General features: G+C 43.9%; 1 protein-coding gene across 1 annotated transcript in view; it reads right to left on the reverse strand.

Annotated features, from left to right (window-relative positions):
* Window positions 1-26,274, reverse strand: part of SERPINF2 (serpin family F member 2) — a 92,260-nt gene that overhangs the window by 21,832 nt on the left and 44,154 nt on the right. Inside the window, exons 4-7 of the mRNA XM_073616623.1 lie at window positions 20,581-20,724; window positions 16,629-16,832; window positions 3,573-3,715; window positions 1,501-1,705 (exon numbers count right to left, since the gene is read on the reverse strand). Of these exons, the coding sequence (XP_073472724.1) occupies window positions 1,501-1,705; window positions 3,573-3,715; window positions 16,629-16,832; window positions 20,581-20,724 (696 nt within the window). The remainder of the gene's footprint in view (window positions 1-1,500; window positions 1,706-3,572; window positions 3,716-16,628; window positions 16,833-20,580; window positions 20,725-26,274) is intronic.

Below are 26,274 nucleotides of genomic sequence, written 5' to 3' on the forward strand. Positions count from 1 at the left end.
TCCTCAGTATGGTTTTAAACATATATATTTTTTTATATATTTTATATTGTTATAGATTATGCCATGAGATTTATACATTTGTAGTTTTTTGTTGTTCCATATATTAATCGCTAGTGCAATTACCGTTATTTGTGGTGTGCGATATGGTGTCTACTCTGATGTGTGGCTCTGTCCTGGATTAGGATTATATTTATGTAGATAGGGTTAAACATCGCTTACTATAGCTTTTCATTTCCTGCTTTCTCTAAAATATCAAGGCTGGCACACAGCGTCATTTGCTGTTGTTGTTTTTACATAGCTGGAGCCTAACACTAGGATGTCAGCGATCCTAGGCAAAATGGCCGCTGTTGTTCTTTACATAGCTGGAGCCGAACACTAGGATGTCAGCGACCCTAGGCAAAATGGCCGCTGTTATCTTTTACATAGCTGGAGCCGAACACTAGGATGTCAGCGGTCCCAGGCAAAATGGCCGCTGTGATAGTATAAATTACACATAGAGCGCCCGTCCTATTAGATCCCCCAGATGAAGGCACGTATACCCTGTGCCGAAGACGCGTAAGGGAGGGGCAGGACGGAGCTTTCTACACACAGACAGGCAGAGGATTGAACACCGCACCGCACGCCACAGGATTCATCTGTATTGCATGTTTTGGATAGGATGGTGTACTGACGCACCCAAGCATTGTGAGTACCCTCCTGGAGGGATTGTTTTTAGGGCTTTTCAAATAAATTCCTGGCAGTATTATGCTATGAGTCTCCTTTCTTTCATATATGTCACCATTTGAGCGAGATACAGATCATCACCAGCATACCCTGTGTGAGCCCTGGAGTGGCTCTAATGCGTGTTTTGACACTGTTTAGCTACTGTGTCACATGCTCTAAGGTGAGCGCATTATCCATTGGGGATCACTGGAGAGCACTGCAGCATGCCTTAATGTGCACATCTCATAAGAAGAGCATGAGGAATATTTAGCACTTTTTCAAAAAAACCAGCATGAGGATTGCCTGCTATTTGTTTGGACACTATTGTGCACTTTGATTTATATACTCTTATGAATGGCTTGGACTGAGATATATTCATTTGTATGAATTGGTTTCGGACACTTTATTTATCAAGTAGCACTTATATATTTTTTTTAATCATTTAAAGGATTTTTTTTTTTCTCACATTTTTTTGCATGGTGCATGTTACCATTTTTCATATATTCAATTGTGGATTATAGTCACTTTCTTCACAGGTGTGTGACACTGTTTATAATTTATAATAATTTTTAATATTGCATAGATTTATTATATTCTTTGTTCACGTATTTATAGCCTTTAGCGCATACACATATATTTATTTATTTTTCAATATAGCTGAACCCCAGATAAACAGCTAAATACACCAATAAAAAATAAATTATTATTAACAACAACACAGTTGTACAAGTCATATGAATCCAGTACTCAGATTTACACAGCTTTTCCCCACAGCACAGTCCTGCCTAGCATACTTACCGAGACTAGATAAAGCATTTGTAAGTTCCAGTTTAAAGTTCAGATTCAACTTTGGCACTTTCAACGTAGTTGGTTTCTCCCTGTGCAAACGACTGTAAAGTTCACTCTTATTCAGCTTATCCAGAATATTTGAGACATTCCACTCGATCTGATGAGGCATCACTATGACAAAACTCATGTTTCCTTTAAAAGGCAGCTTGGCCACCTTGTTGAAGAAAAAAAAAAAAAAAGGAGGTCATCCATCCAACATTCCCAGTTTCCCATATACAACAGTAAAGTTAAAGTGGATATAAACCCACTACTCACCCAGTATAAACTAATGGCACAGTATTAATGTATATATACACACACACATGCAAGCCTCCTGCCTATATCCCTACATTGAAAATGTCACCCCCTTCAGCAGTAGGAGCCCCACAAAACTCTGGAATTGGTGGGTGGGTCTCTTTGCCGGAGCTCATGGGCTGAGTCGTGATGTCACAAGACTCCCCGCCCACCTCTACACTCTCCTACGCCTACTCTTATTCCTGAGTTTTGAATAACATCAAGTCAAAACTCAGGAAAGGCACCACATGACTTCAGCATGCCCAATCATGCTGAGGTGTGGAGCAGCTAATCCTGGGAGAGCTGGAGAAGAAAAGGGGGGGGGGGTGAATCTGGAATTGTAACATATTTTCTGCTCTCAGGCCATTCATGAGATAAAGAAATGAGATGTCAGTCACAGCAGTGGGGAAAGTGGTGACAGACTTATCTGTGTGCTGTTTTTTTATCTTACTACAAAAAAAACACAAGAGAATTGCTCAGAGCTGGATTAACTCTTCGTGGCAAGACTGGGCACAGATGACTTGACATCCTCTACTGTACCAGACAGAAGTCTCTATTTAATTAAAAAAAAAAAAAAAAAAAAAAAATCAGGTTTACATCCACTTAAAGAATCTTGTAAATCAGTAATGGGTAAGAAATTTAAAAAAAATTCTTTCTAGTTTATCTCTGCATTAATTCACTTTTGTTTTGACTTTCACAATTTAGAATCATTCACACCGTTGTGCTGCATTACCACTACACATGGCAATGCACGTTACATGGACTGGTGCACCATGGTGCCATTCATTTTTAATTCAAAGTTGATTTATTTTGGATGGTACCCCAACTTACCTGTATTGCTCTGTACTGTGACACAAAAAATGGTAGCGGGTATGATTTTAGGTTCACTCTCGGGCGTTAGGCAGTCTATTCAAATGAACAGCCATCTTAATGCAACATGTTTAAGCCATTAGAAGCATTGCATTGAACCTGACTAGTTTGAGAGCCTATTTAAAGACTGTACTACAGTAAAGCATGTGCAGTGGTGCGCTGCAGTGCCATATTTTGTGAATGAAAAGCCAACGCAACTGCAAATATATGCTCTTGCTGTACAGAGCAAATTAAAGGAAAAGCAGAATAGAAAAAAAAATTGGATGGCGGAAGTCTCAGCTTCACTGAAACTGAATAGCCATGACCTGGATAACACTTAGGCTTTATAAAAACATTGAGCAGAAAAAAAAAAAAAAAATTCTGCTTATACATTCTTTTGGAATTCTTTTTCTTCAACCTGTATAAGCAACTTTGTTAGCCTACTTGTTCATGCACATTTGGCCATTTACAGGCATATATTTGCAGAGGAGCGTTTTCAGGGGGGAAAAAAACCCCCACATTACAAGTGAGTTTTTTAGTGGCAGAAAATATACTTTTAGCACATAAAAGCGCCTAAACACGGTGTTTAGGGCATTCAGCGTTTTCAAGTGTACAATGATTATAGTGAAAAATGAGCAGAGGGGAAGCGTTTGGAAAAAAGACTTACAAAAAGCAAATGCTCAAACTTTTGTGCGATACAAGACACTACACACGTTTTTTTATGCTGATGTTTCTGCCAAAGGTTCTGGCATTTTCATCTGTCTAGTGTGTATGGCTCTTATAAGGCAATAAATCATATTTGGTCACATTTGGTCTGAACAGTATTTGGGTCCAGTTCTGATACCCCTTCATCCAATGGCCAGTATATTTAAGTAAAGCACCAATATACGCACACTTACCTGGCTATCTAACTTTTCAAACGTAAAGTAACTCAAAGGATACTTATTTGCCTGCATCATATCCACATGTATGGTCTCCTCATCGTTTACATAAAATGTATCTTCAGAAGTCTTACTGGGGTCAAACTTATTTTTCCAGACACCTGTACACACAAAAGGTATTTTAAGAGGAAGCGGAAATGTGTCTGAATTACAGAATCAGTACTTTGAAACTTTATTAGCACCTACATACATTTCAGTTAGCGTCATCTCCTTTAATAAATATTGTCGTGACTATCCTTAAGGCCATGACTCGTTTCTCCTACCTTGCCTAATTTTTCTGCCATTTTTTTACATGAATTCATCCCATTTAACAAGGGATTGTGCATGTGAAAGCATGGCTTGGCTGAATATAGTAAACAGTGCAATTTACTGATAAGATGAAGGTAGAACTATGGGCATAATATACTGTATACAATAGCTCAGGGACATAATAGTGACATAGCAGTTAAATAGCAAGTACAGTATTATAAATGCCTTTTACAATGATGTGTTTATTATTTGTAGTGACAGAATTTCTAACTCTAAATGTCAAGCAAGAGGCTAAATACGTTGGTTGAAATACATATGCGGGAACTCTTGACCAAGAGCACAGCCAGGTTCTTGGCCTTCACTGCAGCTGAATACCTCGGTAAAAAACACACTCCCAGCCTGCTGATAGGATAATGAAACAGTAAAAGCACACTGCTCATAAAAGTCTACTCATTCTGCACTACCTTGCACATGTGCATGCTGCAGAACCTGATTGACTTCTTCTATCCTCTTTCTCTCCCAGTTTTAATAGTGCTATACTATTACTGGTCAGCAGGTAACATGTCACAAGAGTCAAGTCGGACAGCTGAAAACACAAGCAGATTGCAGAGAGGTTTGAAAGAAAAGGTTGAAAACCCCCACCTAGCCGAATGAGGCAGTCTATCCAAAGGATGGATTGAACTTCTTATTCAGGTTTTTAGTGGTTGTAGTAGCAGCAGGGCGAGGCCAGGTTACAGAAAGTTCTGAATAAGAAAAAGCAGGAGGCTCAATTGACATGGTCTGAACCAGAATAACTGGTGCAGAGGCTGATTGGACTGCATCGGCAGGTGTAGTGACTGACTGGACCGCATTGGCAGATGTAGAGCCAGCGGAACTGGATGACAAGTTAGCCTGGATGTGGGTCCAAGAGAGTTTACGGACAGGCACAAGTAGGAGTAATCCAGGGGGCTTGACTTCTGAGGGCTTAGAGTGAGCACAAGTTTTGCAAGCTTTTACATAGGAACAGGTGTCATTATGGAGCGAGGGCCACCAAAGCCCACAAGAAACCAAAGAAAAAGTTTTAGTAATCCCTGGGTGCCTGGCCATCTTAGCGTCATGTGCTTCTGAAAGCACTTTAACCCTAAGGTGGTGGGGAACAAACAGCTTTCCAGGGGATAGATTGGGCGGAACACAAGACTGAGCCTTTAAAGCAGAGTCCAAAAGGTCAGAAGAAAAGGCCTCCATTACTTGTTCTGGAGGTAAGATATTGTGAAATTTCAAAGTTTTAAAACAGGGATCAAGGCTGCGAGACAGCGTTAAGTTTGGCTTCCGGGTGGAAAAGATTTGGGCTGTGGCAATTGGCTGGAGAGCTGGCCTGTAGAGAATTCAATAAACTGGTCAGTGTCTTTTGCATTAACAGAGTCTGATAAAGGCAAATGGTTATGCAAACTGGAGTTACACTTGGAAAAATTGTCATGATCATAGTTACATAGTAGGTGAGGTTGAAAAAAGACACAAGTCCAACCTGTGTGTGCTTTTATGTCTGTATTACATTGTAATACAATCACTTCAAAACTAAGATTGATACAATTCATGAGGAGATCACCAATGCGCAAAAACCTCCCCCATACAACACACCATGTCCACAGATACAATCATTACTTCCCTCATTCAACCCTGCTACTATTACTGAGGTTGCTAAACTTTTATCTAACACTCATCTAACCACCTGCCCCCTGGATCCTGTTCCCTTGCAAATGCTACGCTCACCCTCTGACTCGATTCTACACTCTCTAACTCACATTTTCAACCTCTCCCTCTCTTGTGGCATCTTCCCAAACTCTCTAAAACATGCGCTAGTCACCCCCATACTTAAAAAGCCCTCACTGGACCCCACCAATCTCAACAACTTACGTCCCATCTCCTTACTCTCCTTCTCCTTCAAACTTCTTGAAAGACTGGTCTACAACCGACTAAGCGACCATCTGACCATGAATAAACTTCTTGATCCCCTTTAGTCCGGTTTTCGCCCTCAACACTCCATGGAAACTACTCTCCTTAAACTCTCAAATGACCTACTAATGGCTAAAGCCAATGGACACTATTCTGTACTACTTCTCCTGGATCTCTCTGCTGCCTTTGACACAGTGGACCACCCCCTCCTCCTCAAAAAACTCCACTCCTTTGATCTCCGTGACTGTACTCTTCGCTGGTTCTCATCCTACCTATCCCACCGCTCCTTCAGTGTCACTTACAACTCTACTTCCTCCTCTCCTCTTCCTTTCTGCGTTGGGGTCCCCCAAGGTTCTGTTCCTGGACCCTCCTTTTCTCAACCTACACCACCTCCCTGGGTCAGTTGATTGCTTCCCACGGCTTTAAATATCATCTCTACGTTGATGACACCCAAATCTATCTCTCCACCCCCCAGCTCTCTCCATCTGTCTCCTCACGCATTACCAACTTACTAGCAGACATATCAGCCTGGATGTCACATCACTTCCTCAAACTCAAGCTATCCAAAACCGAGCTCATGATATTTCCTCCCTCAGGTGCCACTTCCCCTGATTTCCCTGTCAATATCAACGGCTCAACTATCAACCCATCATCTCCCCACGCCAAGGTCCTAGGTGTAATCCTGGACTCTGAACTAACCTTTCGACCCCACATTCTATCACTATCCAAAACTTGCCGCCTCAATCTCCGCAACATCTCTAAGATACGCCCCTTCCTAACCAATGTCACCACAAAGCTTCTAATCTACTCCCTGGTCATCTCCCTCCTCATTGGTTTACCTCTAAATAGGCTATCCCCACTTCAGTCCGTCATGAACGCTGCTGCCAGGCTCATCCACCTCACAAACCACTCAGCGTCTGCTACACACCTCTGCCAATCCCTCCATTGGCTGCCACTCAGTCACCGAATTAAATTCAAGATACTAACTATAAAACTTACAAAGCCATCCACAAACTGGCCCCCAGCTACATCTCTAACCTAGTCACAAAATACCAACCTAATCGTTCTCTTTGCTCCTCCCAAGACCTCCTGCTCTCAAACTCCCTTGTCACCTCATCCCATGCTCGCCTTCAGGACTTCTCCAGAGCCTCCCCATCCTCTGGAATGCTCTACCCCAATCCGTCCGATTTTCTCCTACTTTATCCACTTTCAGACGATCCCTGAAAACTCATCTCTTCAGAGAAGCCTATCTGGCCCCCACCTAACAACTGTACATTTATCTTCTCAATCAGCACATCACCCACAGTTATTACCTCTTGTATCTCTTGACCTTCCCTCTTAGATTGTAAGCTCTAAGGAGCAGGGCCCTCTGATTCCTACTGTATCAAAGTGTATTGTATTTGTACTGTCTACCCTCAAGTTGTAAAGCGCTACGTAAACTGTTGGCGCTATATAAATCCTGTATAATAATAATAATAATAATAATAATAATTTGTGGTCGTTCAGGCGCCTATCTAATAGTTTTTTGAAAATTATTGATGCTCCCTGCTGAAGCCACTGCCTGTGGAAGAGAATTCCACATCCTTACCGCTCTTACAGTAAAGAACCCTATGCAGTTTAAGGTTAAACCACTTCTCTTCTAATTTTAGTGAATGGCCGCGTGTCTTTTTTAAATTCCCTTTCATGGAAAAGTTTTATTCCTATTGTGGGGTCACCGGTACAGTATTTGTACACTGAAATTATATCCCCTCTCAAGCGTCTCTTCTCCAGAGAGAATAAGTTCAGTGCTCGCTACCTTTCCTCACAACGAAGGTCCTCCAGTCTCTATTAGCTTTGTTGCCCTTCTCTGGACTCTCTCCAGTTCCAGCACATCCTTCCTGAGGACTGGTGCCCAGTGCCCACAACTGGATGGCTTACTCCAGGTGCAGCCTGACCAGAGTCTTGTAGAGAGGGAGAATTATCGTTTTATCTCTGGAGTTAATCCCCTTTTTAATACATGCTAATATTCTGTTTGCTTTGCTTGCAGCAGCTTGGCATTGCATACCACCGCTGAGCCTATCATCTACTAGGACTCCCAGGTCCTTCTCCATCCTAGATTCCCCCAGATGTTCTCCCCCTAGTGAGTAGATTGCATTCATATTTTTGCCACCCAAATGCATTATTTTACATTTTTTCTACATTAAACCTCATTAGCCATGTAGAAATGATTGTCCTGCTTAGCTTTGTATCATCCACAAATACTGAGATTGGGCTGTTTATCCCATCCTCCAGATAATTTATGAATAAATTAAATAGGATTGGTCCCATAACAGAACCCTGGGGGACCCCACTTTCCACACCGGACCATTAAGAGTACTCCCCATTTATCACTACCTTCTGAACTCGCCCCTGTAGTCAGTTTTAAATCCATGTACTCACCCTATGATCTATGCCGACAGACCTCAGTTTGTACAGTAAGCGTTTATGGGGAACTGTATCAAATGCCTTTGCAAAATCCAGATACACCACGTCTATGGGCCTTCCTTTATCTAGATGACAGCTCGCCTCCTCATAGAAGGTTAATAGATTGGTTTGGCAAGAACAATTCTTCATGAATCCATGCTGATTACTGCTGATACTAAAATCTTGTATATAGTCCCTTATCCACTCCAAGAGCTTGCATACTATTCATCTTAAGCTAACTGGTCTGTAATTCCCAGGGATGTATCTTGGCCCTTTTTTAAAATATTGGTGCTACATTGGCTTTTCTCTAATCAGCTGGTACCATTCCAGTCAGTAGACTGTTCGTAAAAAAATTAGGAACAATGGTCTGGCAATTACTTGACCAAGTTCCTTAAGGATCCTCGGGTGCATGCCATCTGGTCCCGGTGACTTATTAATGTTAAGTTTTTCAAGTCCATTTCTAATTCTATCCTCGGTTAGCCATGAGGGTGCTTCCTGTGACGTGTCATGGGGGATAAACATTGCAGCTTTTGTTACTGAAGCCCCCCCCCCCCCCCCCCCCCGTTTCCCTCGTGAAGACTGAGAAGAATAAATTCAATACCTTCGCCATCTCTCCATCCTTGGTAACCAGATTCCCTTCATTATTCTTTATGGGACCAATATGATCTGACCTCCCTTTCTTACTATTTATATACTTAAAGAATTTCTTGGGATTTTTTTTTAATCTCCTCCGCTATATGCCTTTTGTGTTCTATCTTAGCTGCCCTGATTGCACCCTTACATTTCTCGTTGCATTCTTTGTCAAGTTGGAAAGCCGACGATGATCCCTCAGCCTTGTATTTTTTTGGCCTTCTCCTTTGCTTTTATATGCATTTCTATGTTTGAGTTAAGCCATCCAGGACTTTTATTAGCTTTTAAATTTATTTTCCATTGGGATGCACTGACTAATACCCTTATTTAATATGCTCTTAAAGCATACCCATTTTTCCTCCGTGTTCTTTGTTCCTAAGATTTTATCCCATTTAGTACCGTCTAGCAAGGATTGTAGTTTAGAGAAGTTGGCTCTTTTGAAATTCAGTGCCTTTGTATTCCCCTGAGGTTTCCTATTTGTGTCATTTATACTGAAACGAATTGACCTGTGATCGCAGTTTCCTAAATTGCCATGTATTTCCACATCCGTGGAGGTGGATGAGGCCTGTATTGTTGGTAATCAGTAGGTCTCTTAACGCTTGGTTTCTAGTTGGTGCATTTACGATCTGACCCATGAAATTGTCCTTCAAGACATTTAGGAAATGGCGAGCTTTAGATGAATGTGCGGTTCCTTCCGCCCAGTCTGTGTCTGGATAATTCAAATCCCCCATAATAATGACACCTCCCATCCTTGCGGTTAATCCAAATTGTGATAGGAGGTCTGCCTCTCCCTTCGCCCTCTGGTTAGGGGGTCTATAGCATACTCCCAGTTTTCCCTTAGTTTCCTCCATTTGTAGCTTTACCCATAGGGATTCCACCTCCTCCCTTGCTCCCTTAGTGGTGTCGTCTCTCATATTCACTTGTACATAATTTTTTTACCCCCTCTATACCTGCATATATAGGGAATACCCTTGAATGGTTGCCAGACAATCATGAGAGCTCTTGAACCAGGTCTCTGAAATTAATAAAAATCTAAATCCTCCTTGTACAATAACAGCTCTAGTTCACTCATCTTGTCCACCAGACTCCTGGCATTGGTGAACATGCCACATAGTTTAAACCTGTCACATACTATCTTCTTATTGGGTGTTCTGAGGTTGCAAAAAGGACTTGTTACTGTACCGTATATTCTCCTGTATAAGTCAAATTTTTCAGCCCCTTTTTTGGGGCTGAAAGTGCCCCCCTCAACTTATACACGAGTCACCGCCGTCTGCCTACATGATCAGCGTGTCATGCAGGCAGACGGCGGCCAGCATGTGCTACATAGCACTCGGCAGCGGCTCTCACTGTTCAAAAGCCGAGTTTAGGTGGTTTAGTCAACCTACCACCAATGCCCCCAATACTACCCTCTGGAATTTGTTCAGCGCTGACTATCTTTACCTCTGGACCCTACCCCCCTTGCCTAGTTTAAAAGCCCCCCTAACTTGTCAGCCATCTTAACTCCCAGCAGATCTGCACCATCCTCATTTAGATGCAGTCTGTCCTTGCTAAAGAGCTGGTAACTGACTGAGAAGTCGGCCCAGTTCTCCAGGAACCAAAACCCCTCCTTTCTACACCAGCTCCTCAGCCACTTTTTACTTCCCTAATTTCCCTTTGCCTTTCTGGTGTGGCTAGAGGTACCGGTAGTATTTGTGAGAATACTACCTTGGAGGTCCTTTTCCTCAATTTAGCTCCCAAGTCCCTAAAATCATTTTTTAGGACACTCCATCTTCCTCTGACATTGTCATTGGTGCCAACGTGCACCATGACAGCCGGGTCTTCCCCAGCTCCTCCCAGTAATCTGTCCACCAGATCCATGATGTGCCAAACCCGAGCGCCCGGTAGACAACATACAGTTTGGTGCTCCAGGTCTTTGTGACAGATTGCCCTCTTTGTCCTTCTGAGTGATTTTAATAATGCTTAAAGTCAAACAATAAAAGTGTAATATGCCTTTAAATTTCGTACCTGGGGGGTGTCTATAGTATGCCTGTAAAAGGGGCGCATGTTTCCCGTGTTTAGAACAGTCTGACAGCAAAATGACACTTCAAAGGAAAAAAGTCATTTAAAACTACTCGCAGCTATTAATGAATTGCCGGTCCGACAATACACATAAAAGTTCATTGATAAAAATGGCATGGGAATTCCCCACAGGGGAACCCTGAACCAAAATTAAAAAAAAAAAAAAAAAAACAAAAAAAAACAAAAAAAAAAAAAGGACGTAGGGGTCCCCATCAAAATTCATACCAGACCCTTCAGGTCTGGTATGGATTTTAAGGGGAACCCTGCGCCAAAATTAAAAAAAAAAAATTGGCGTGGGGTCCCCCCAAAAATCCATACCAGACCCTTATCCGAGCACGCAACCTGGCAGGCCGCAGGAAAAGGGGGGGGATGGGAGAGCGCCCCCCCCAAACCTTACCAGGTCACATGCCCTCAACATTGGGAGGGTGCTTTGGGGTCCCCCCTAAAGCACCTTGTCCCCATGTTGATGAGGACAAGGGCCTCATCCCCACAACCTTTGTGGGGGTCTGCGGGCAGGGGGCTTATCGGAATCTGGAAGCCTCCTTTAACAAGGGGACCCCCAGATCCCGGCCCTCCCCCCTGTGTGAAATGGTAAGGGGGTACAAAAGTACCCCTACCATTTCACAAAAAAAACTGTCAAAAATGTTAAAAATTACGAGACAATTTTTGACAATTCCTTTATTTAAATGCTTCTTCTTTCCATCTTCTTTCTTCTAACTTCTTTCTTCAGTTTTTTCCTCCATCTTCTTCTGGTTCTTCCTCCGATGTTCTCGTCCAGCATCTTCCTCCGCAGCGTCTCCTTCTCTCTATCTTCTTTTCTTCATCTTCTCCGGGCCGCTCCGCATCCATGATGGCATGGAGGGAGGCTCCCACTGTGTGACGCTTCTGTCTTCATCTTCTTTTCGGGCCGCTCCGCATTCATGATGGCATGGAGGGAGGCTCCCGCTGTGTGACGCTTCTCAAATAACGGAGGGCGGGGCCACCCGGTGACCCCGCCCCCCGTTATTTAAGGGAGGAGGAGGAGGAGGGAGGAGGGAGGAGGGAGGAGGGAGGAGGGAGGAGGGAGGAGGGAGAAGAAGCATTTAAATAAAGGAATTGTCAAAAACCGTCTCTTGTAATTTTTGACACATTTTTTGTGAAATGGTAGGGGTACTTTTAAGGGTACCCCCTTACCATTTCACACAGGGGGGAGGGCCGGGATCTGGGGGTCCCCTTGTTAAAGGGGGCTTCCAGATTCCGATAAGCCCCCCGCCCGCAGACCCCCACAACCACCGGGCAAGGGTTGTGGGGGCAAGGCGTTTTGGGGGGCTACCCCAAAGCACCCTCCCAATGTTGAGGGCATGTGGCCTGGTACGGTTCAGGAGGGGGGGGGGCGCTCTCTCGTCCCCCCTCTTTTCCTGTGGCCTGCCAGGTTGCTTGCTCGGATAAGGGTCTGGCATAGATTTTGAGGGGGACCCCACACTATTTTTTTTTTTTAATTTTGGCCGGGGTTCCCCTTAATATCCATACCAGACCTGAAGGGCCTGGTATGGAATTTAGGGGGACCCCCCACGTCATTTTTTTTTAAATTCTGGTTCGGGGTTCCCCTGTGGGAAATTCCCATGCCGTTTTTAATCAATGAACTGTTGTGTATTGTTGGACCGGCAATTCATTAATAGTCGCCATAAAAACGGCATGGGAATTCCCTACAGGGGAACCCCGAACCAAAATTAAAAAAAAAAAAAAAAAGGACGTGGGGGGTCCCCCTAAATTCCATACCAGGCCCTTCAGGGGAACCCCAAGCCACAATTTTTTTTAAAAATGGCGTGGGTACCCCCAAAATCCATACCAGACCCTTATCCGAGCACGCAACCTGGCAGGCTGCAGAAAAAGAGGGGGGGGGGGATGAGAGAGCGCCCCCCTTCCTGAACCATACCAGGCCATATGCCCTCAACATTGGGAGGGTGCTTTGGGGGTAGCCCCCCAAAACACCTCCTCATCCCCACAACCCTTGCCCAGTGGTTATGGGGGTCTGCAGGCAGGGGGCTTATCGGAATCTGGAAGCCCCCTTTAACAAGGGGACCCCCAGATCACGGCCCTCCCCCCTGTGTGAAATGGTAAGGGGGTACAAAAGTACCCCTACCATTTCACAAAAAAAAAGTGTCAAAAATGACGAGAGTTTTTGACAATTCCTTTATTTAAATGCTTCTTCTTTCTTCTATCTTCCTTCGGTTTCTTTCTCCATCTTCTGGTTCTTTCTCCGGTGTTCTCGTCCAGCATCTTCCTCAGCGGCGCCTTCTTCTCTTCATCTTCTTTTCTCGGGCTGCTCCGCATCAACGATTGGATGGGAGGCTCCCGCTGTGTGACACTTCTCTTCTGACGGTTCTTAAATAACGGAGGACGGGTGACCCCGCCCCCTCTGACGTCAAGGGGAATGCCACAGGGAAGTCCCCGTCAAGTCCCCGTGCGTCAGAGGGGGGGTGGGGCCACCGGGTGGCCCCGCCCCCCGTTATTTAAGAACCATCAGAAGAGGAGACACGTCACACAGCGGGAGTCTCCCTCCATGCCATCATGGATGCGGAGCAGCCCGGAGAAGAAGATGAAGAAAAGAAGATAAAGAGAAGGAGACGCCGCGGAGGAAGATGCTGGACGAGAACACCGGAGGAAGAACCAGAAGAAGAAGAAGATGGAGGAAGAAACCGAAAGAAGAAAGAAGAAAGGGCTACCCCAAAGCACCCTCCCAATGTTGAGGGCATAAGGCCTGGTACAGTTCCTGCGGCCTGCCAGGTTGTGTGCTCGGATAAGGCTCCGGTATTGAATTTAGGGGGACCCCCCACATCATTTTTTTTAAAATTTTGGTTCAGGGTTCCCAGGTCGCGTGCTCGGATAAGGGTCTGGTATGGATTTTTGGGGGGACCCCACGCCAATTTTTTTTTTTTTAATTTTGGCGCAGGGTTCCCCTTAAAATCCATACCAGACCTGAAGGGTCTGGTATGAATTTTGATGGGGACCCCTACTTTTTTTTTTTTTTTTTGTTTTTGTTTGTTTTTTTTTTTTTTTAATTTTGGTTCAGGGTTCCCCTGTGGGGAATTCCCATGCCATTTTTATCAATGAACTTTTATGTGTATTGTCGGACCGGCAATTCATTAATAGCCGCGAGTAGTTTTAAATGACTTTTTTCCTTTGAAATGTCATTTTGCTGTCAGACTGTTCTAAACACGGGAAACATGCGCCCCTTTACAGGCATACTATAGACAACCCCCAGGTACGAAATTTAAAGGAATATTACACTTTTATTGACTTTATTATATTGACTTTAAACATTATTAAAATCACTGCTCCCGAAAAAATGGCCGTTTTTAAAACTTTTTTTTGCATTGATCCATGTCCCCTGAGGCAGGACCCAGGTCCGCAAACACTTTTTATGACAATACCATGCATATAAGCCTTTAAAATTAGCACTTTTGATTTCTCCCATAGACTTTTAAAGGGTGTTTCGCGGCATTTGAATTTGCCGCGAACACCCCAAATTGTTCGCTGTTCGACGAACTGGCGAATAGCCGATGTTCGAGTCGAACATGAGTTCGACTCGAACTTGAAGCTCATCCCTACTCCTTATGAAATTCCCAAATGGTCAGAGTAACAGGTACAGTGCACAAGGTGACCAGGCCCATGGACAAGGGCGTTAACAGCTAAAACTGAAAAGGGTTTGTGTACCTTAGTCACGGTAATCTGTAGACGGTATGCTAGGTCCCCATCAAAAATTGCTAGCAGCACCAGAATCTATGAAAGCCCAGAGGTAATGAGAAAACTTGGCAGAACTAAGTTTTGCAGGAACAAATAGTTTATTTCTGAGGGAAACTTGACACAGTATAGTCTATAGAAGCAGACCCCACCCACACTAGACTCTTGGTGTTTCTCGGCTTATTAGGGCAGCTGGTGACAAAGTGGCCGTGGGTATAAGCAGAGTCCCTGGGATCTTCTAGCCTTTTCCCCAGAGGATAAATTGGTAGCACCAATTTGCATGGGCTCATCCTGCAGGAGAGATTGGAGCGGGCTCAGGAAGGGTTGATGAAGGAGGAGAAGTAGAGGGTGTACTGGGGGGCAAAGAAACAAACCTCTCTGTTCGCCTTTCTCGTAAACGCCTGTCTATACGGATGGCTACTTGCATGGCTTCATTCAATGACTTTGGTTCAGGGTAGTGTACTAAGGAGTCTTTGATGGAGTCTGATAAGCCTAACCTGAATTGGCTTCTGGAGCCCAGCGGCGGAAATCAGAACAGTAGTATTCAGCAGTGCGTTTACAAGCAAATAAACGAGCCTGTAGAGCATCTTCACAGAAATTATTTTTTTTTTTTTTTTGTTAAAGGCTTGTGATAATGTCACGTCTACCACAACGCAGGTGGTCAGACACTACAGCTGGCTACTGTGTTCTTCAATTTGTGTTTGTGTTTTTAGCCCCCCCAACTGCATTACCTTACATTTCCCCACATTAAACCGCGTTTGTCATCTAGTTGCCCACTCTATTATTTTGTTAAGGTCTTTTTTGTAAAATTTTGTATATCTTGCTGTGAAGTTATTTCCCTGCTTATTTTTGTGTCATCTGCAAAAAAGAAGATTGAGCCATTTATCCAATCCTCTATCATTAATGAATAAATTAAACAGAATTGGTCCCAAGACGGAGCCTTGGGGTATCCCACTTACCACTCCAGACCAGTCTGAGTACACTTTATCACTACCCTATGGACGCGCCCCTGTAACCATTTTCCTACCGCAGCCCCCTTTCCCATAAGGCAAGCAAGCCTACCGGTACTTGGTTGCCCCCAGATTTTATATACACAATGCTATAGTGCCTGGCTACCACGCCAGGGCAAGCGCAAACTGAGCGAAGCAAACAGGTACTTGCGGTTGGCAGACAAGCAGAGTGGCTCTATGACAGTCCAGGTAAAAAGGCAGGCAGAGTTCAGGGAATAGTCCAAAATCTGGTCCAAGGTCATACATAGGGAAATCCAACAAGCAGAGCAAGACAGGGGGCTTGATCAGGAATTACACAAGTATCACTATCACAAGAGTGAGACTGAAGGTTTGTTTTCCACCCAGAAGGTGGACAAAGACAGGGAGAATGCCATAGGCAAAACCAAGATGCTGGAATGAGGAGCAGGAGCGCTAGACGCTCTTGACAGCTTTGCAGTTACTGCTATTGCACCGTACTCGACTAAACCCACTCTCACCCAGTCCACCCACAGCTGACATGAAAAAAACAATGCATGTGCAACTACGTTCTAGCTGCTGGAAGGCAAATGAATAGCCACGTAAGTGTGGTGTACCCTACATGCCAACATGTACATCCTAAACAAGGGGGCAAAGATTTGATACATGGTGGTTCACCCATTCTACACCATACAATAGCAGCAGGGGGCGCAGTTATGAGATCCTTGCCCTGGGCTATGCATGGATTTCTTCCAGTACTGCCAATAAGAAATACTTCATCAAACCTTAAAATAATTATAGTCCTTCTATAAGAAATGTATAGTACTGTACAGTACTAGCGCTATGTATGGATAGGGATGATACAATAACAATGGTCAGACGTCTAACCCTGGACTGTCTGCAGCACCAAGTTCCGACAACCCTTTACTATGGGGATATTAAACGCTCTACTTCGCAAAAACAAACAGCACCACATAAAATAAAACAGACTAAAATAGTATACAGATGCTTTTACCTTTGAAATGTATGGCATTGAGAAGTATTAGTATAACTTTTTCCGAGATGTTCGAGAGAAAGTCTGTGATCTTTCCCTTTGTTGCATCACTGACCCACTTGTTGATGGATTCCAAATTCTGACTCATGCTTGGGCCCAAATATACCGGCTTTGATCCGTAAAGTTTCTCAGACTTCCTAAGGAACTCTTCTTTAATTTTAAAACCTACAAAAGAGATTGTAACTGCAGTAAGTATCACATACATTACAGAATAAGCAGATGGACACATGGGAGTTGATTTAATAAAACTGGAAAGTGCAAAATCACAAATTTTTCTTTAAATATTACAGTCTATATATTTGGCCTAGTTTAGGGACTCACAGTATTAAAGCTGGGTCAACAGAATTGTCAAGGAGCTTGTATTTGCAGAAGGGGGTCGGCAATGGCAGCCCTATATTTCTCTCATGACAGGTTTACATAGTAGATAAGGCTGAATAAAGACAATAGTCCATCCAGTTCAACCTATGTTGGTGAACGTGGGTCAGTGTCATTCATTTCCCATATCCCTGTATATTTTGTTCATCAAGATGCACGTCCAGGAGCCTTTTAAAAATATCAATACTCCCCTCTGACACCACCAATTGTGGAAGAGAGTTCCACGTCCTTATCACCCTGACAGTGAAAAATCCCCTGCCTAGCTTTAGGTTAAACCTCTTCTCCTCCAATCTCATTGTGTGGCCACGTGTCCTCTTACAAACCCTGAGACTGAATAGCTTTTCTCTTATGCTGGCATCACCATTAAGGTATTTGTAAATCGCTAACATATCCCCTCTCAAGCGTCTTCTCCAGCAAGAATAAATTTAGTGCTTGCAGTCCTTCGTTCCTCGTTTCCCCATTTTAATTTTGTTGCTCTTCTTTGGACTCTCTCTCTAACACATCCCATCTGAGGACTGGTGACCAGAACTGGACTGAATATTCCAGATGTGGCCTAACTAGAGTTTTATAAAGTGGCAGGATTATAGTTTGATCTCTGGAGTATATTCCCTTCATGCATGCCAAAATTCTGTTTGCTTTGCTTGCAGCAGCTTGGCCTATCTACTAGGACCCCCAGATCTTTCTCCATTCGTGATCCCCCAGAGGTTCTCCCCCTAGTGAGTAGTTTGCATTTGTGTTTTTAGCCCCCACAAGTGCATTACCTTACATTTCTCCACATTAAACCTCATTTGTCATCTAGTTGCCCACTCAATTATTTTGTACAGGTCTTTTTTGTAAAAGTTCTATATCTTGCTGTGAAGTTATTGTCCTGCTTATTTTTGTGTCGTCCGCAAAAACGGAGATTGAGCCATTTATCCAAACCTCTATCATTAATGAATAAATTAAACGGAATTGGTCTCAAGACGGAGCCTTGGGGTACCCCACTTACCATTCCAGACCAGTCTGAGTACATGTTATTTATCACTAACTTTTGGACACGCCCCTGTAACCAGTTTTCTATCAAAGAACAAAAACTTTATGGTCCACGCAAACAGGCCTCAGCTTGTAGATTAAGCTTCTATGGGGAACTGTATTGAATGCTTTTGCAAAATCCAGCTACACCACATCCACAGGCCTCCCCCCTATCTAGATGGCAGCTCACTTCCTCATAGAATTTTAAGAGAGATTGGTCTGGCAAGAACGACCCTCCGTAAGCCCATGCTGGTTACTAATAATGATACTGTTATCTTCAGCAAATTCTTGTATATAGTCCCTTCTCATCCCCTCCAATAAAATTTACCTACTATTGATGTTAGGCTGACTGGCCTGTAGTTTTCAGGAATATGTCTCTGCCCTTTTTTAAATATTGGTACCACGTTGGCTTTTCTCCAATCAGCTGGTACCAATCCCGTCAGTATGCTGTCCACAAAGATTAGGAATATCGGTCTGGCTTTAACCTGACTGAGTTCTTTGAGGACTCTCAGATGTAAGCCATCTGGTCCTGGTGATTTATTTGTGTTAAGCTCATCTAGTTTTTCCTTGACTCCGGCCGCTTTTAGCCACAAGGTTACATCCTGTGACGTTTTATTAACAATACTGTGGTGGGTATACCCCTCCTTTTCCTGTGTAAAAACTGAGGAGAGGAAAGTATTTAGCACAGTTGCCTTCTCTGTGTCATCTGTAACCATCCTCCCATCATTGTCTTTTATGTGGGCAAAGTGCTCTGATCTCACTTTTTTACTGTTAATATAACTAAAAAATTCCTTGGGATTTTTTTAACTCTCCTCTGTTGTTAGGTGTCTCTCGTAGTCTTTTTGCCACCCTGATTACGTTTTTACACCACTTATTGCATGCCTTGTAGTGTTGGAATGCTGTAAATGCACCCACCGCTTTATAGTTTTTAAAGGCCATTTTTTCTCTTTCATAAAGACTTTTTACGTTATGATTTAGCCACCCAGGTTTAACCTTCGCCCTTCTAAATTTATTGCCCATTGGAATGCACTGTGTGATAGCCTTGTTTAATATTTTCCTAAAGCATTCCCATTTTCCTTCCATGTTCAATCTATTTAGTATTTGGTCCCAATTGAGGTTTTGTAGTATTGAACGCAGTTCAGAAAAGTTTGCCCGTTTGAAATTTAGAGTTCTTGTGCTACCCTCATGCCTCCTTTTGCTAGGATTTCTAGGAGATCAGACTTGGGTCGTTCGTAATAAATCTAGCAATGCATTCTTTCTAGTCGGGGAATCCACCAATTAGGACATGAAGTTGTTCTGTAAGACATTCATGAAAATGACAGGCCTTTAATGAGTGAGCTGTCCCCTCTGCACAGTCAATATTGGGATAATTGAAATCCCCCATCATGACGACATTTCCCTGCCTCGCCGTTATTTCTAACTATGATAGGATTAACATAGGTTAACATAACATACCCCCACAATTAATTCACTACTTCTGCTCTTTGAAGTTCTGCCCACACTGATTCCACCTCCTCCCCCCTCCCTGTTGCATTCACAATGCGACTCCTCTCTACCACCCTTACATAGTTTTTAATAGACACACCCCTCCCCCTCTTCTACCTTCCCTGTCCTTCCGATACAAGGAATACCCCTGGATGTTTGTCTGCCAGTCTTGTTAGCTGTCAAACCAAGTTTCTGTTATTCCCACAAAGTCTACATCCTCCTTGTGTAATAGTAGCTCCAGTTCCTGAATTTAGTTAGCACGGATAACTAAACATGACCGTGTATACTCCTCTATGTTGTATGGGTGCATATTAATTTCTCCTTATGTTTTCTCAGGCTTTGTTCTTGGTTTGTCCACTCATTCACCCCGGGATTAGACGTTACGTCTATATCATCATTACTGACTCCACTATTATCCTCTGTCCTTTGCTCACTGCTGGCTGTTTCTTCCTTGGAACCTCCCCAACACCTAGTTTAAAAGCCCCTCCAACTTTGTGGTCATATTTCTTCCCAATAGAGCTGCACCATCCCCATTGAGGTGCAGGCCGTCCTTACTAAAGAGTTGGTAACCGACTGAGAAGTCAGCCCAGTTCTCCAGGAACCCGAACCCCTCCCTCCTACACTACTTCATCAGCCACTTGTTCAGTTCCCTAAGCTCCTGCTGCCCCTCTGGTGTGGCTCAAGGCACAAGTAGTATTTCTGAGAAAACCACCTTGGAGGTCCTTTTCTTCGATCTATTCCCCAAGTCACTGAAATCATTTTTTAGGACTCTCACTTTGTCATTGGTTCTAACATGTACCATGACAGCTGGGTCCACCCCAGTCTTACCCAATCATCTGTCCACCTGCTCCACGATGTGCCGAACCCAAGCACCCGGTAAACAACATACTGTTCAGCAACCACGGTCTTTATGACAGATTGCCCTCTCTGTGCTCCTTTTATACTTTTAATATGCATGAAAATAAATCCATGAAATATGCATGAAAATTCAAATAAATCCATGTGAAGCCCAAAGGGCAGGTATTGGGTGTTCTGAACTCACTTTTGTCGACATACATGCAAGAAGCTATACTTAGCGCAGTCTGTACTAGCCGCTTTGTAACTTTCTGCATCTTTTCATGAAGGCATGGCAAGGATTCCACATGGAGTGTCTCCAACAGCTTTTTTTCAGTTTCCTTCTCTGCACCTAAACCAGAAACAAAGATCAAACAGGAGGACTTTACAGCAACTGTTATTCTGGGGAATTCTGACCCCAGACCCTTAAACAAATAGGTGTTAGTAAGTTAGCAATGCTAATTAGGAGGGAGTGGCACATTTACAATTATCTTGGGAAACCCGCATGGCCTAAGGTAGGCTGAATATTCAGACTAAGTCAAGAGCTATACCTTCATATCAATATGAATTGCGAAGCAAACAAACATATACACATTTGTGAAGCACATTAAATAAACATCACCCCTAAACTAGTGCAACAAAAATATATTCAGTGAACTAAAAGTCCATAAATATAGTCCAAAAATGCTTAAATCCTGGTTATACCAATATCCTCTACCTCCGTGCTCCGCTCTCAAAGCACCAAAACAAGCTCACCAGATTTGCATGACCCCATATTTCTAAGAAGGTTATAGAACGCTTATCCCCTTTCTTTCCTCCTCCTCCAAAAGGGCAGGGCCTCTGCTGCACATCTCGCTGTCCAAAAACACATTCAATACCCTCTCTCCTCCAGGTAAACCCTTGTTTGGTACTTTGGGCACGGAGGTGGAGGATATTGATATAACCAAGATTACAGACTTTTTGGATTATATGTTCATTGAATTAATTTTTGTTGCACTCCTTTAGGGGGTGAGGTTTATTTCACGTGCTTCAAATAGACATTATGTCATGATAGGTTTGCTTCACAATTCATATTAATATGAAGGTATATATGTGAATATTCAGATTCTCACTCAAGCCCAATCAAGAATGGTTTTATTTCAGTGTCTAATAAGACATGCCTGAAACTTTGAACAGTCAGTTTCAAACTTTCAGTCTTCAACACCCATTTTAAAAGCAGGATTTAACTTGTGGCCATAAAAGCATTTTTTTTTAACCCATAAAAGTTTTATTCTGCAGCTTATCAGTCCTTAGATGTGGGGGCTGCATGGTTTTAATTTTTCAGGATAAGAATATTTCCAGCAACTATATAAAACACCTGTTGATATGGTAAGAAATGCAGTGTCTGTCACTTCCTGTGAAATAAACTCAAATCAGAACCAAAGTCTTCTTTCTTCCAAGCTCTCTCTCCCTCCTCTAAACTACTGATTCCATTGTACGCCATAAAATGGAGAAGAGAGGAACATGTATGTAGTCCATATCAAGAGAACAGCCTAGTGACAACCATGGCTCCCTCCATAGATGCAATGCAGTGAGGGAGTGTAGCCAGCCTAAGAAAGTGTGCGCGTGTAATCCTCCCAGAATTACATGGTAAAAATAAAAGCAAAGAAAACCAATTCAGCCACCTCATCAAACAATTAATAAGCTGTTAACATAATATTTTTTGTTTTTAAAAAGTACAACTATGGACAATCAAAATGACATATGATGCAGTCGGTCACTGGTGTTAACAGCAGTTTAGGTTTTCCCCATAACATAATATCTGCTGATCCATCATTTTTCCAGTTCCTTTAACAGGCCGATCTGTCCAGGAAATGTTTCAGTTACAGGCATTAGAACAAACCATTTAATGCTTGTTTGGTGCTTTACAATGGTCAGCTTTTATTCAGTTTATTATTTCCTCCCCAAAAGAAAAAAAAAAGAAAAATGTTGCTGTAACTGTTTAACCACTTCAAATTGGTGCACCTTTACCCCCGTCCTGCCCAGGCCAATTTTCAACTCTCAGCACTGTCACACTTTGAATGCCAATTACTCAGTCATGCAACACTGCACCCAAACTTTTTATATTTTTTTGAGACAGATAGAGCTTTCTTTTGGTAATATTTAAAATTGCCAATGGGTTTGTGCTTTTGTTTGCTATTTAAAAGCAGAGTTCCACCCAAAAATGGGGGGGGGAGCGGAAACCCTCTTTTTAGAGGGTTCCAGCTCCCAGTTCCTCCTGGTGCCCCCATGGCGCCGGAAGGAAGATCACTTCTCCCCCCTCCCTCTCGGCAATCATCTGGGACACATCACAGGCCCCAGATTATTGCCTGGCCAGTCACAGCGCAGTGCATGCCCGGCTGTGAAGCCACAGCCGGGCACCCACAGTGACAATGCCGGCCGCAGAGAGGAGGGGGAGACGAGCGGGCAGGGTCACCATCAGGGGGGTACAGCCGATACAACTGTAAGGGGCCTGAGCGTCTGGAGGGGCCCAACCAGGCTAGCAGAAGGCAGGAGCGGGTGAAGGGGAGCCGTGTTGTGCAGTGCAGAAATGATCTCTACATCGTCTGCTCTCTGTTGCATTGAGCTCAGACATCAAGCTCTTTACCTCCACCTCTGGCTACTATGCGCATGTGCACCACTCTTGTGTTGCATGTACTACTGTGTTATGTAGTGTGATTGGCTGCAGCCCCTCTGTGTCTCAGCAACATGTTAGCTTTGTGAAAACAGGAGCTGGGACCAGGTAGGAAGATCTCCTTTACAAGTAGGGGCTGTGAAGGAAAGGGAAGGGGCTGTTTGTGTACAGGGAGGGGCCAGGGTGTGTTTACAGGTGTGTATATGTGGGGCGCTGACAGACATACAGATGTGAAGAGGGGGGCTGACATGTATAAAGGTGTGAGGAGGGGGGGGCTGACATGTATACAGGTGTGAGGAGGGGGGGCTGACATGTATACAGGTGTGAGGAGGGGGGGCTGACATGTATACAGGTGTGAGGAGGGGGGGGGGCTGACATGTATACAGGTGTGAGGAGGGGGGGGGGCTGACATGTATACAGGTGTGAGGAGGGGGGGGGGCTGACATGTATACAGGTGTGAGGAGGGGGGGGGGCTGACATGTATACAGGTGTGAGGAGGGGGGGGGGCTGACATGTATACAGGTGTGAGGAGGGGGGGGGGCTGACATGTATACAGGTGTGAGGAGGGGGGGGGCTGACATGTATACAGGTGTGAGGAGGGGGGGCTGACATGTATACAGGTGTGAGGAGGGGGGGCTGACATGTATACAGGTGTGAGGAGGGGGGGGCTGACATGTATACAGGTGTGAGGAGGGGGGGGCTGACATGTATACAGGTGTGAGGAGGGGGGCTGACATGTATACAGGTGTGAGGAGGGGGGGCTGACATGTATACAGGTGTGAGGAGGGGGGGCTGACATGTATACAGGTGTGAGGAGGGGGGGGGGGCTGACATGTATACAGGTGTGAGGAGGGGGGGGCTGACATGTATACAGGTGTGAGGAGGGGGGGCTGACATGTATACAGGTGTGAGGAGGGGGGGGCTGAAATGTATACAGGTGTGAGGAGGGGGGGCTGACATGTATACAGGTGTGAGGAGGGGGGGGCTGAAATGTATACAGGTGTGAGGAGGGGGGCTGACATATACAGGTGTGAGGAGGGGGGCTGACATATACAGGTGTGAGGAGGGGGGCTGACATATACAGGTGTGAGGAGGGGGGCTGACATATACAGGTGTGAGGAGGGGGGCTGACATATACAGGTGTAAAGAGAGGGGCTGACATATATACAGGTGTGAGGAGAGGGGCTGATGCATACAGATTTAAGGAGGGGGACTGAGTGTGTACAGGTGTGAGGGGGGCTGAAATATATGCAGGTGTGAGGGGGGGTACTGAGTGTGTACAGGAGTGGGGGGGTGATGTACAGGTGAGAGTGGGGGGCTGACATATACAAGTGTGAGGGGGCTGACATAAATACAGATGTGAGGGGGGTGCTGAGTGCATACAGGTGTGAGGGTGGCTGAGTGTGTATTCGGTGGGATGGCACTGGGAAATGTTGGTGGGTGGGAGGGGGTGGGGGGCCCAAAAATTTCTGATGGCTGCCCTGCGAGCGGGGTAACTGCTCACTTTTAAATTTTTTTTTTTTTTAATTGGAACTCCGCTTTAAAACAAACAAAAAAAGTTTTAGTTTCGGTTATAAAAGTTTGCAAATAAATCTTTCTTCATAAATTTAGGGCAAAATGTATTCTGCTACATTTCTTTGGTAAAAATAACCCAATAAGTGTATATTAATTTACTCTGTGTGAAAGTTAGAGTCTACAATCTATGGTATATATCTGAAAATTGATCAATCCTGATTTACTAACCACCTCTTGCATTTTTGAGGACCTAAAATGCAAGAACAGAACAAATACCCCAAAAATAACCCCTTTTTGGAAAGTAGACACCCCAAGGCAAGGTAAGTGATTTGAAGTTGTAATTTTTTGTCACAATTTCTGGAACATGAATTTTTTTTTTTTTTTTAACATACGATCACCAGAGCAGTAGTGTCACCATAGCAACACTACTACTCTCTGGGGAGGTGATCAGGATTTTTTTTTAAAACACTGATTGCTTGTGGAGTAATAATTGCTGTAGTAAGCAATCATTTTGTGAATGGCATCCATTCATGTGCCGTTGTGTACTGTTGTGATTGCTGTGGGTAATCACAGCTATCACATGGTAAAGGTCCGCTGTGATTGGCCCTGTACCATGTGATTACTGTGACCAATCACATAGATCACAATTAATGTCTATAAATGAAAGCCACTGTGTACAACTGACCTGTGATCGCTGAGATTAGTCACAGCGATCACACCAGGGCCAGCCCTTTTCAACATTCTGTGTTCTGCTGTTTTTGGTAGACACAGCAGGTCACAGATTGCATCATATGATGGCCACCTGGGATAACAGTGCTCTCGCCCAGCAGCATTTTTATAATAGGCTGGGTGGGAGGTGGTTAAAGTGCGTTAGATGGAGGTAGGCTTGAATTTGCCTGATTTTAGTTTGTCTCTTAAGGCCATTTGAAACTATATGTCCATCTAAGATTACTCAGTCCTAGGCTGTTACCCTATTACAGGAAGTGGAAAATAACATTTTTCAGGAATGTGCAAAATGTAATAATATTGTAAAAGTTCAAAATGTTACAGGGGCAGAGAAAAACAAACTGTAGGGTTTATGCTGATGATGATCTGCATCATATATGCAATTTTGATTTGGCACAATTAAGCTTGTGGGTCACTGTCAAATACAACACGATTGCAGGTACATTCAAAACAGTGTGAAATGCTTCGGAGTTGGAGCTGCTGACTTCCGAATCTGCATCAGCTGCTTTTACATTCACATTGACTTGTATGAGAAGATAAGCAGTTTTGGCATGAACAAAAAGCCCACGTACAGAGGCCCTAGCAAAATATCCACCGAGCTCTATGGAGTACCAATCCTATGTCAATGAACGGCAATCAGATTTTTGGGGGTTTCTGTGCCTTGGCAAACCCAAATTGGGTTTTATAACCACACAGATAGGTGACCACACGGGACACTTAATGGGTGTAAAAGCCAAAAGATATTTTTCAGCATGTTTTCAGTCTCTTACTTGGACATCCTCCGTAACATCACAGGCTGACATGGATAATCCACAACCTCCCAATTTGGCAACAGAGATGTCAGCCTTTTGTGCACATTCCATTAGTGGGCTACCCATCGTGTGTTCAGAAGGCATGACAGGTAGCCCACAGGCCAAATAAAGGTGAGTGTATGACAGGACGACAATATTGTTGCTGATTGCAAAGTAACGGCTTTGTGTTGTCAGCCTGCAACAACATCTACAGGTA

Source organism: Aquarana catesbeiana, linkage group LG02, assembly GCF_042186555.1.
Source record: "Aquarana catesbeiana isolate 2022-GZ linkage group LG02, ASM4218655v1, whole genome shotgun sequence".
NCBI classification, from domain to species: Eukaryota; Metazoa; Chordata; class Amphibia; order Anura; family Ranidae; genus Aquarana; species Aquarana catesbeiana.